At 48.8% G+C, this 12,608-nt stretch overlaps 1 protein-coding gene across 6 annotated transcripts in view; it reads left to right on the forward strand.

Annotated features, from left to right (window-relative positions):
* Positions 1 to 11,183, forward strand: part of BCL9 (BCL9 transcription coactivator) — a 57,886-nt gene extending 46,703 nt beyond the window's left edge. For 5 of the 6 annotated variants that reach the window (XM_039555868.1, XM_039555858.1, XM_010399484.4 and 2 more), the window contains 6 exons: positions 1,423 to 1,739; positions 2,650 to 2,839; positions 3,308 to 3,407; positions 3,812 to 6,041; positions 7,652 to 7,912; positions 8,985 to 11,183. In XM_039555868.1, coding sequence (XP_039411802.1) covers positions 1,423 to 1,739; positions 2,650 to 2,839; positions 3,308 to 3,407; positions 3,812 to 6,041; positions 7,652 to 7,912; positions 8,985 to 10,102 — 4,216 coding nt within the window. In that variant the 3' untranslated portion in view covers positions 10,103 to 11,183. The remainder of the gene's footprint in view (positions 1 to 1,422; positions 1,740 to 2,649; positions 2,840 to 3,307; positions 3,408 to 3,811; positions 6,042 to 7,651; positions 7,913 to 8,984) is intronic. The other variant, XM_039555886.1, reaches the window with a different exon arrangement.
* The last annotated feature ends 1,425 nt before the right edge of the window (positions 11,184 to 12,608 follow it).

Below are 12,608 nucleotides of genomic sequence, written 5' to 3' on the forward strand. Positions count from 1 at the left end.
GGTGCTGATGGTCTCCATGTTTGCAAGGCTCAGGATGAGCTGAAAGCTGTAAAGCCATGAGGTGTGGATTCTCCATTCCTTGTGCTTTCCTCCCTTCCTCCAGGTGCCTGGATAGGCTGTAGGAGAGTAAACATGCTGTTTCTATCTTGGTTTTTTTTCCCTTCCTCCTTTTCTAATTATCTGTTTCCCGAGGGGTAGTTGGGCAGCAGAAGGTCTCTCTGTCTGTACTTTCACACAGAATGCTTTCTCCATATTATTGGCTTGAACAGCCTGGAGAACTGATCAGCTGAGCACTGAGATCCTCTGCGTCACTCACCTGCCAGTGCAGCAGGTCAGCATTTCTTCCCCCCTTATTTGGAAGGGGAAGAATAGGGAAGCAAAGCAGTGTCCAGGGACTTAGGGTGGTTCTGATTGACAGCATTCTTGAGTTGGATTATTTACTCCTAGAGGTCATCTGGAGCTTAATAGTATTTCTGAGGGAATGCTTCTGAGTCAGATGTCTGTCCAAAGGAAGGAACAGCTTGTGTGAGTCCCACAGTGAGGATGCTAGCAAGTACTGCCTTTTGGAAGTGATAGTGATGATGGGAAAACACAATGCAGAAGATCTGATAACAATGGAGTAAGTGGAGGGTGAGGAGGAAAGGGGTGCCTAATATCTGTAGAACCCAGAGGAGCAAAATATTTTTAGGATACAATTTGCTGGATGGAAGAGGAATGAAAGACTCTGAGTCTCCTTTGGCAAGTTGAGGAAGCTTCACTGCCCCATTTTGCAGGAGTGTTCTTGGAGATGGTATCCTTCTCTTTCCTTATTCAGGGGCAGGTTGTAGCTGGTTTAATTGTTTTCACGGTCAGAGGTTTGTGTTTCTCTGGCAGCTCGCCCCAATGTATGACGAATGCTGCAGTAATGCTGGGTTTTCCTTGTGCTCCCTGTAGAACTGGATAGGGAGGTACAAGGGAGGGGGTGTGGGGGGGTCTGCTCTGAGCAGAGCTGCAGCATGGTGGGGTCCAGGAGAATGGTGAGGTGAACTTTATTGTGCCTTGTTTGTTTACTCTGAGCTGGTCTTGGTGTGAGGTGCTTCTCTGTGCACATAGAAACCGTTGTCTTTATTGACAGAAGCACCAGAGGTGGGTCCTCATGTGACAGCAGTTTCTGGGATCTGGCAGGTCTGTGGTTTGCCCTGGTGCCTTCTTGAGCAATGAGATCCCATCTTGGATAATAACCCTTTCAGGGCATGTTCAAAAAAGCACCTGCATGACTCTAAGCTTGCAGGCATTTTTTATTTGTCAGCAATTGTCTTAGCTTGCAAAGGTGACAGTGGTTGTTTCTGCTTCACTCCAATCTGTTCCTACAGGGCTGAATTAATCAATGGTGTGATTTGTCACTTTTTCCTTTTCTTTCTTTTATTTTTTCTCTCTCCCCAGTAGCCCCAAATCAAAGCAGGAGGTGATGGTCCGTCCCCCTACAGTGATGTCCCCGTCTGGCAACCCTCAGCTGGATTCCAAATTTTCCAACCAAGGCAAACAAGGGGGCTCCACCAGCCAATCCCAGCCCTCCCCCTGTGACCCCAAAAGTGGAGGTCACACCCCCAAAGTGCTCCCTGGCCCGGGTGGGAGTATGGGGCTGAAGAATGGGGCTGGAAATGGTGCCAAGGGGAAGGGGAAGAGAGAGAGGAGCATTTCGGCAGACTCCTTTGAACAGAGGGAAGCTGGGACTCCTAATGATGACCCGGAAATCAAAGGTATGTTTGCTAGGATTCATGTGCAAGTGCAGACAATCAGTCTGAATCCTCTGTGAGATGGAGAATTGCTATGCAAGTATTAGTGAAACATTTGTTTGTCTGGGCTTCTGTAAGTTCCAGCCAATGAAGTCTAAAGGTCTTGAAAGCAGGCGAAGAGGAGAGGTTGTCATAGCTGGCATTGGTAAATGTCTTGTTCACGCTCGGTTAGAGTCCAGACCTGACTCTGGTGGGAAAGTTCCTTTGTAACTCTTGAACTCCCCCAGAGGATTTAAAAGTACAAATGCAACCTGTTGGTCTCCTTCTGGCCTTTGGCCTTTCAGGAACGGTTCTGTTGTAACTGGGGTTTTAAACAATATTCAAGTCTGTTTTGTAAACACAGGTACATAACCCGTAGCACCCTGACTGCTAACACAAGCCAGAGAGCTGGGATTTCTGTGTTCTGTTCCTAGCTCCAACACTGGCTCCGTGAGGCAGTGCAAAACCAGACTACATGTTCAGTTGTCCATCTTTGTTGTCCATTTTCTAGGTCACCTAGCTAAGGTGGCTGAGCAAAAAAAAAAGTAAATTTTGCAGGAGTGTTTTCTTGAGGCAGACATTTGTGTTTGTTCCTACATTAAAGTGTAGCTTTTCTGCTTTTCTTTGCGGTCATTAGAGAATTGAAAGAGATCAGTTCTGGGAACTGCCACTTTCCATGGAAAGAGACAAAATGAGCTTTCTCCCAATGTTACTTGAATGACACCATGGCTTTAGAGGAAAGATGTGTGGTGTAATAGAAGAATTGCCTTTAGTGGTACTGGACGAAGAAGCAGGAAATTCCAGAGGAGGAAAAGCTCTGATCAGTTGTCTGAAATGATTTCCAAAGAGCTCCCAAGATAATGATTCCCTTCTTTTCCCCTATGTCGCTTTCCAGACTGCAATTCTGCTGATCATGTGAAGTCCCAGGAGTCTCAGCACACACCACACTCCATGACTCCTTCAAATGCTTCAGCCCCAAGGTCTTCCACACCTTCCCATGGTCTGACTGCCACTTTGGAGCCAGCAAGCGGGCAGAAGACTCCATCCAAAGTGGTTTACGTCTTTTCTACTGAGATGGCCAACAAGTAAGTAGGTAGATGCTTGAATGTCTTCTGGGAGCAGGAATTGTATTTGTGCTCATCTTTTAAGAGATTATCAAGGGCACTTTCTGCATCAAGTAGCAAAAAGTCGTTACTTGTTTTAGGGATGCTGAAGAGGCTGGAGTGGAGAATATCCCTACCTTTTTTCCTCTGAGAAGTAACTGTTTACTTCTCTGAGGTATGGGGATATTTTTTTTTTTTTGCAAATGCTGATAGCTATTGTTTTGCAATCCATGCAATGAATAGCAGCCAGGATGGCTTAAATTGAGACATGAACCCTGAATGCTGATGAGTTTGTAGATGTAAGCATTTTCTTTTGCTACTTATCTAGAGTGAAATGTGTGGTTAAGTCTTTCTCCCTTCTTCCAGCTGAAAGATAGAAGGGAGGCCAGTTAAGAAAAATTGATTTTTAGCTTCAACTGGATATGTGCATCTGCCTGTCTGTCTTTGCAGGGCTGCAGAAGCTGTGCTGAAGGGACAGGTGGAAACCATCGTGTCTTTTCATATCCAGAACATCTCAAACAGCAAGGCGGAACGAAACACTGTACCTTTGGTAGGGAATACCTGCATGGGGATGGGAAGGGAAAATGGTAAATGTGCCTGTGTGTGACTCCGAGAGTCGGATGGTTATTTACACTCTGAAATAAGTTTTAGGAAGTCAGGCAGTTGTTGTTCAAACTTTCTGCACGTAACCTAGTCTTGCAATATTTGGGTAGTATGTTTCCAACTCATTGCTCACGCAGAGCTAGCACAGAAGAAAGGGGTCCCTGCAGTAATGCCTTGAGCAAAGTAGGTTTCTGCATTGCCAAGAGGCTGCTGTGTAATTGCTGCATGAAGGCTACCCTTGCCTGCAAAGTTTGGGCTGGTGGGGTTGAGACTGGGCATTTTGTTTGCACTGCTGCTTATGAGACATGGCTGTAAGAAGAGCAAGTGACCGAGTGTGCCTTTTTCTTGCAGAACCCCCAGATCACTGCACTTCGGACTGAACCCAAACCTCTGCCGCAGCCCCAGCCCCCCGCTGCCCAGGACCAGAACCCTCCCCAGAACGCCAAAATGCAGCCGACTCCACCTGTGTCAGCGCCAGTATCCAAACCCACTGGCCCCCCGTGTCCCATAGATCAAGACAGTCCCAGCGTGGAAAGCAAAGTGATGTCTGTGGGCAGCCCTGCCAACTCTACCCCATTGCAGACAGAAGGATTTGGGCAGAGTTCAACCCCCAATAATCGAGCAGTTAGCCCGGTTTCCCAAGGTAGCAATAGCTCTGCTGCGGACCCCAAAGGTCCTCCCCAGCAGGTGTCTGGTGGGGACCCATCCAGTTTGGGTGAGAATCCTGATGGACTGTCACAGGAGCAGCTGGAGCACCGAGAGCGCTCGTTGCAGACCCTGAGAGACATCCAGCGCATGCTCTTCCCTGATGAGAAGGAGTTTGCGGGAGGGCAAAGTGGGGGGCCACCCCCAAATGCTGGGGTGCTGGATGGTCCCCAAAAGAAACCTGAAGGGCCAATACAGGCTATGATGGCTCAATCCCAAAGTTTAGGTAAAGGGTCGGGGTCTCGGACAGATGGAGGAGCTCCATTTGGCCCTCAAGGACACAGGGACATGCCTTTTTCCCCAGATGAAATGGGGCCACCACCAATGAACTCCCAGTCAGGAGCCATAGGCCCAGACCACCTGGACCATATGACTCCTGAGCAGGTGGCTTGGCTCAAGCTGCAGCAGGAGTTTTACGAGGAGAAGAGAAGGAAGCAAGAGCAGGTGGTTGTGCAGCAGTGTTCCCTGCAGGACATGATGGTCCACCAGCACGGGCCTCGTGGGGTGGTCCGAGGTCCTCCCCCTCCCTACCAGATGACCCCTGGTGAAGGGTGGGGACCTGGGGGTCCAGAGCCCTTCCCTGAAGGCATGAACATGTCACACTCTCTGCCCCCCAGGGGCATGGCCCCTCATCCCAACGTGCCCGGGAGCCAGATGCGCCTGCCTGGTTTTGCAGGTATGATGAACCCTGACATGGAAGGCCCCAATGTCCCGAATCCCACCTCACGGCCTGGGCTTTCAGGAGTTAGTTGGCCAGATGATGTGCCAAAAATCCCAGATGGCCGAAACTTCCCTCCTGGTCAGGGTGTCTTCAGTGGCCCTGGCCGAGGGGAGCGGTTCCCCAATCCGCAGGGCCTGCCCGAAGAGCTCTATCAGCAGCAGCTGGCTGAGAAACAGATGGGCCTCCCTCCTGGTCTGAACATGGAAGGCATCAGGCCTGGCATGGAGATCAACAGAATGATGCCTTCCCAGAGACACATGGAGCCTGGGAACAACCCCATCTTCCCTCGCATGCCGGTAGAAGGACCGATGAGCCCCTCTAGGGGGGACTTCCCAAAAGGAATACCCCCACAAATGGCTTCTAGCAGGGAGCTGGAGTTTGGGATGGGCCCTGGCAGCATGAAGGGGGACATGGGCATGAATGTCAGCATGGGCTCCAACCCACCCCTGGTCCCTCAGAAGCTGAGGGAGGCAGGAGTTGGGCCGGAAGAGATGATGAAGCTGCGCCCTGGTGTCTCGGAGATGCTCTCCTCTCAGCAGAAAATGGTGCCGCTGCCGTTCGGGGAGCACCCGCAGCAGGAGTATGGCATGGGTCCCAGGCCTTTCCTTCCCATGTCTCAGGGCCCAGGAGTCGGTCTCCGGAATCTCAGAGAACAGATCGGGCCTGACCAAAGGACTAACAACCGGCTCAGCCACATGCCGCCACTACCTCTCAATCCCACCAGTAACCCGAATAGCCTCAACACTGCTCCCCCTGCGCAGCGCAGCCTCGGCCGCAAGCCCTTGGATATCTCTGCAGCTGGTCAGGTGCATTCGCCAGGAATCAACCCCCTGAAGTCCCCCACGATGCGCCAGGTCCAGTCTCCCATGATGGGGTCTCCCTCGGGGAACCTCAAGTCCCCTCAGACGCCCTCCCAGCTGGCAGGAATGCTCGCGGGCCCCACTGCCGCAGCTGCTGCTGCCTCCATTAAGTCCCCGCCTGTCTTGGGGTCTGCTGCTGCTTCTCCTGTCCACCTCAAGTCTCCGTCTCTCCCCGCACCTTCTCCTGGATGGACTTCATCTCCAAAGCCTCCTTTGCAGAGCCCTGGGATTCCCCCGAACCATAAGGCGTCTCTAACCATGTCTTCTCCAGCCATGCTGGGGAACGTGGAGTCGGGTGAGTGCTGCCTCTGCTAGCCAGATTTGGCGCTTTGGTTTGTGTCAGGTCATCCAAGATGTGCAGCAAGGGGAGGGAGGAGTGCTCTCGCAGCAGGACAGGAGCTGGATGGCCCTTTCCCCATTCAAGTGGGCTGTGCCAGTGCAGGGTGAGGGCTTTTCCTCCTCCTGTTGTATTTGTGGGTTTTCACCCTGCCTCCCATGTACGGAGCTGAGGGCTGGTCGCTGAAAGGATGTGGAAGGTTGATGGGAGAAATCTCTCCTTGGAGGGGTCTGTGGCTGTTCTTCCATAGCTCATGGTCCCTGTAGCTCAGTCGAGAAGATCCCGTTGATGTTTTTAAAGCACTTTGATATGAAAGGTTCCTACAAAGACATGCTGAGCACTTAACCAGCCCTGTGTCTAGGCATGGGTCAGGAATGGTTGGTCCTTTCTAGGTTTACACTGCAGACGGGAAGTTGTGATCCAGTTGTTCAGGTTTTGAGCATTTTGGAGTGATCTAACCACCACTGTACATAACACTTGGTTGCGTGCTGAGCCGTGCTGTGCCTGGGACCTCGGGGTTCAGGTGCTGGCACACCTCTGCCCTCACCTTCCCAAAGCTCACCCGCCCTTCAGTCCAGGCTTCCACAGCTCTGGGCGACCGACCTTTCTGCCCGGGAAATTCTGGCTGGGAAAGAGGAGCCCTTTGCCCACGTTGCCCTCTAGTGCTACCGCGAGTAACAGCGGGGGCTGGGGACAGGGGTGTGCCTATGGGGTCGGCGGCTCAGGAAGGCACCTCAGTGCTTTAGTCTATGCCTTACGTAGTGCTTAATGAATGCTTTTACATGCGGCTCTTCCAAAGCATGGATCTTTCGGCATTGCAGGATTTTTATATTCCCTATTCTCCTTTCCTCTTTTGGTTGGGAGGGGCTGAGGAACGTGCAGTGAATTTTCAGTGAGAGTGCAGCTTTGGTTAAGCATCTTTCCTTCACATTGGTCTGGGTGGCATAAAATTCATCAGTGAAGAACAAAGGAGATTGGAGGTGCAGTTAAGTTGCCTCTAATTTTGTGAGAGCAAAGGGTGACATTAAGCTAATAGGTGCAGAGAATGCTTCTTTCAGTGGAATAAGCAGCTAATATCTCTATATGAAACATGAAATGAAATATAAACAGGGAGTTTTACTTGTAGCTCCTGATGTAGCTTGTCAGAAATGTTCTCGCATGTCTCAGCATAAAATCTGCTACAGCATTACTTGTGCTGTCTGTGTCTTTTTTGATTATAGATTTTGATTTTTATGGCTACCTCTAAGTCTGTCTTCAGTGTATGGAAATTGAATAATAAGATTTTCAGACTAAACTGGTAATTCTTCATGTGCATTTGTGGAGGCTCAAGATAGTTCTAGTTAGAAGTGTTATCCAGTAGGATAACAGATGTTAATGAACTTGACCAATAGGCTTATTTTTCTGGTTACCTTTCATAGCCATTGACTGCACTAGTCATGTAAAGTCTTGCAATAAAAAAGATTTCTAGTTTTTGAGATTTCTAGGGGAAAAGAATTGGATTTAAGGAAAACAGTAAGAAGGAGAAAAAATTAAGCTCTCTCTTTTTCTTTTCTTTTTTTTTTCCTAAGGTGGTCCACCTCCTTCCACAGTCAGCCAGTCTGCTCCTGTGACTCTCCCTGGAAATCTTCCCTCTAGCAGTCCTTACACAATGCCTCCAGAGCCAACCCTCTCCCAGAATCCCCTCTCCATTATGATGTCCAGGATGTCCAAATTTGCCATGCCCAGCTCTACACCGCTCTATCATGATGCCATCAAAACTGTGGCCAGCTCGGACGACGACTCCCCTCCAGCACGCTCCCCAAACTTGCCACCTATGAACAGTGTACCAGGTAAGAAAATCAAAGGAAGATAAGCACAAGGTATCAGGCAATACAGTGAGGGTGATTTGATGGAAGCCTCATCCAATGAAGACAGTGAGATGGGAAAAAACTTGGAATATGTAGCCATGGGTTGTTTTTGAGGAAGCAGTTGCAATTCTCTGAAATGTAGAGATGGTAATTCTCCTCGCAACTTTGCTTTTCTGTCCAGAAAGTGTGAATTCTTCAGAAAGTGTTTAACATGGAAAACATTTGTGCATGGGAGAGATTTCCCTTCAGGTACACTGGAATTATTTGTGTGACTGAAGGCTGGTCATGGGATTAAGGGTCAGACGTACTATGTGTTATCCAAAAGAAACTTTACCTCCCCTGCCTTAAGGCAGTGCCATAGAAGCTTCACTGTTTTTAGGGGGTTTGTTTGGGGGTTTTTTTGACACTGAATCATCAAAAATGCAAAAGTGGGCTGTAGTACCTCCACCCTATCGAATTAATAGTTAAAAAAGGGGATGAGTGGATGTTTCATGAGAGTGGCAATTGTTAATGAATTCTTAATGAGTTTACCTGTAGCTTTGCTGTGTGTTTCACACAGTAATGATCAGAGGGGCTGAATATATCTGGGGGAAGCTGGCTAATTGAATAAGTTCATGATGGTAACTCATTAACCTCATTGATCGCTGCCTCTTAGTCTTGCAAGGGTTACCTGATTTATCACTGCTGAGCATTGAAAGGAGTTCCGGTCACTTCCCAGTGGACAAGTGTCCATATGCTGATAATCTGTCACAGACATGTTTGTTACTGCCAGAGACATAGTAAAAGTGTGGTTTGGACTGAGATCCTACTTATGGAGCAGGCTTTAGTCACTGCTTCATAGGGCAGTGACAAGCTTAGGGAGTCTGCTCTTCAGGTGACATCAAATTTCTGGTTAAAATAACACTTTTCAGAGCCACTGCTGATGGTTTTTTTTCTAGCACTGCTTTTTTGTGTGTGTGTGTGTACAGGCTTGGTAACCTTGCAGAAAGCTCTCTGATAGCTTTATTGATTATTACTGCTGTTGTCTAAATGTGATTCCTTATTTCTTCCCTAGGAATGGGCATTAATTCTCAGAATCCTCGAATTTCAGGTCCAAACCCAGTGGGTCCAATGCCAACCCTTAGCCCAATGGGAATGACCCAACCTCTTTCCCATAACAACCAGATGCCCTCTCCAAATGCTATGGGACCCAATATACCTCCTCATGGGGTCCCCGTGGGACCCGGCCTGATGTCACACAACCCAATGATGGGGCATGGTTCCCAGGAGTCTCCAATGGTACCTCAAGGACGCCTGGGCTTCCCGCAGGGGTTCCCTCCCGTACAGTCCCCTCCACAGCAGGTGCCATTTCCACACAACGGGCCCAGTGGTGGACAAGGCAACTTCCCAGCGGGAATGGGCTTCCACGGAGAAGGACCTCTGGGGCGTCCTACCAACCTGCCCCAAAGTTCGACAGATCCAGCACTTTGCAAGACTGGAGGCCCTGGCGGTCCAGACTCCTTCACTGTTCTTGGAAACAACATGCCTTCGGTTTTCACCGATCCAGAGCTGCAGGAGGTGATCCGTCCTGGAGCCACGGGAATACCTGAGTTTGACCTGTCCAGGATTATCCCATCAGAGAAGCCTAGCCAGACACTACAGTATTTCCCTCGTGGGGAGGTGCCAGGCCGCAAGCAGCCGCAGGGTCCCGGGCCTGGCTTCTCCCACATGCAGGGGATGATAGGAGAGCAGACCCCGAGGATGGGACTAACATTGCCCGGCATGGGGGGCCCTGGGCCGGTGGGAACTCCAGATATCCCTCTTGGCACGGCTCCGTCCATGCCCGGTCACAACCCGATGAGGCCGCCGGCCTTCCTGCAGCAGGGCATGATGGGGCCGCACCACCGCATGATGTCACCAGCACAGCCCGCCATGCCCGGCCAGCCCGCGCTCATGAGCAACCCCGTGGCCGCCGTGGGCATGATCCCGGGCAAGGACCGAGCCCCTGCCGGGCTGTACAGCCACCCGGGCCCTGTGGGGTCACCCGGGATGATGATGTCAATGCAGGGCATGATGGGACCCCAACAAAACATCATGATTCCCCCCCAGATGAGGCCCCGAGGTATGGCTGCTGATGTTGGCATGGGAGGATTTAGCCAAGGCCCTGGAAACCCAGGGAACATGATGTTTTAAGCTGCTACCATAAGACTGGATGTTGTGATCCTTGTCAAGATGAGATTCCACGTCCTGAGGGCTTTTTTGGGAGCTTCAGGAGTACAGTTTGGCCATGCAATAGGTGAAAAGAGACCAGAGGACGCTTTGGGAAATCTCGAATGTATGGAATTACCTGAAAAAAAAAAAATATTCATTTTAACAGGTTGTTTTTTTTTTAAGATTTATTTTTTAAAAATTATTTTTGTGGACTTGGGTATCCCGTGACGGCACCTGCTTTGAGAATCTGTAGCTGTATTTTGAGAATTGCCATTTGTCACAAGTTGCACCATTCTCTGTATGTTTACGTCCTTTGGACTGGCTTCTCCCAGGACTCTCGGTTATTTTTGGGGTTTTTTGTGTACTGTACTATATTGTAAAAGGGATTTTAGCAGAGACTTTAGTCTTTGGGGTGAGAGGAGAATGGGATTCTAGGCTGTTTACTTTAGGTGGAGAATCCATCTTCAGAACTTCGGACTATTTTCCTTCAACTCCAATGTATAGAAAAACCAAACTACGACCTCAGAGCAGAGTATTAATGAAAAGCACAAAAAGGAACTTAAGTTCAGTGAGGGGAATCTTTTAAAAGAAATAAATAATAAGTTAAGGACATATTTTTCAAATTATGGCGTGCTGTCCAGCACCTTCTGTCTCTCCCTCCCACTCTTTATTAAATAGGCTTCTCTCTCTCTCCGTCCCCTTCTGTCTCCTCCTATGGCAGCTGCAATACATTGTGTTATTTTGGGGAGTAAATCTAGGAGAGCCTCTCCTCACGTGGGGACTCTTCCCACTTTTAGGAAGGGGCTGGACTTGGACACTGTTACATCCTACAGTAGTCTCTCTCACTGTTTCCTATTCTCCTTTTCTTAGAAACCCCAAGTGATTTTATTAATGTGGGAGTGGAACAGACACTAAAAGTTATCCAGGATTTTTTTTTGTGGTTATTTTTTTTTCCTCCCCAGCGTAAAACGTTCTGTGTAACCTCCATTAAATTTGGTACAAAACCACTCGCCAGGGCTGTGGTGTCAGAAAAATAAAATATATTGTTTCTTACAAAAATGAACTGTCTTCTTTATCCAGTCCAGTTGTTTCTGCGGACATCAAACAGCTGGCCAGATGACTGTTTTCTCTTCCTTGTGATCATGGCCAGCCTAGAGGCCAGGTGGGGTAAACTTTGACAGCTCCTTAAAGTCTGGTCAATAGGCAGCTGTGTGCTCCTTTTGAGGCAATTCTGTTAACTTAATCCTGAACTGAGCTTGTTTTCCCTTGGAGGTCTTATTTCAGAACACCCCAGGAACGATTCTTACAGACTTCCTCAATTTGTTGAGGGTCAAGGAACAGATGAAACTTGTCTCTGTCACTTCCTCCCGGAGAGTGTTTGCAGCACACTGCAAGGTACGTGGGTTTGAGCTCCCCCCGAGCAGCAGTGTCAGTCTGCCCTGGCACTGGGATTGTGTCCCTCTCTGGGGACTTTGGATTGGGTCAGGTCTCTGACTGCCCGTGCTGAGAGCCTGAGATAGTGGGGAACAGATGAACTTTAATAACAAAGGTGAGAGAGAAATTGTCAGTGAGCAGATTTTTATCAAGACAACCCTGCTGAGTAAATTGTTGCTTTGCCACAGTTCTCATCGATTGCTTCCTAATCCCCTGTCTTTTCAAACTTGCCTTTTGAGAGGATTTCAGCAAGGAGGTTTTATGGTCTTGCCTATGAGGAGTGAAAGGCTGGATGACAAAACATGGATTGGGAGTTGAGCCCTGCTCCTGGAGAATACCAGCACGAGCCAGATGTGGATCTGCAGGCCAGGGTGTGGGCTCTGTGGCTGGCTGTTCTGTGGTCCCCCAGCACTGTATATGGAGTGTGTAATCTGTTCTTCCTTCCACTTACTGCTACTTGAAATGATTTCAATGAGGAGTTTCCTCAGAGGGCTGGCCATTAGTGTGAAAATTCATGTGGAGAATGAGTATTTTTAACATGCTTGTGTGTGAGAATTTTTTAGAGTTAACTGATCCTTAACGGTGGAAAAAGAATTCCACTTGGTGGTTGATTTACTAAACTTTTGTTGCTGGTGTTATAAAATGACTGAAGCCATGCACCATTGGAGGCACGAAAGCCTCAGAGCCTTCTGTTGTCTGCTTCTAAATTCACCTTTGTGTTGTCATGCAAATTTACAATGATTTTGGGTGAGAATTACTCTTTTGACAAAGTGTAGGATGTCTGTTGTGGTGCTTCCCTCTGACAAGACAGGCATCGTGCCTGAAGCACGGGCTTGTCAAGATTTTAGAAAGAGCTGACAATGACACAGTAAGTGTTATTTCTGTAGAGCGGAATTACCTCTTCTTTAAGTGGTTGCACAGCTCCCTTTTGAGGACCTTGCATGGGAATTGTCACAATGCAACCTTTTTAAGTGTTGCCACTTCTGCCATCACTCCTGAAGGTTTTTACTATGTTGAACAAAGCAAAGTTCTTGATAGACATAGAAATAAGCTG

The sequence above is a fragment of the Corvus cornix genome, chromosome 1, assembly GCF_000738735.6.
Source record: "Corvus cornix cornix isolate S_Up_H32 chromosome 1, ASM73873v5, whole genome shotgun sequence".
In the NCBI taxonomy this organism is placed as follows: Eukaryota; Metazoa; Chordata; class Aves; order Passeriformes; family Corvidae; genus Corvus; species Corvus cornix.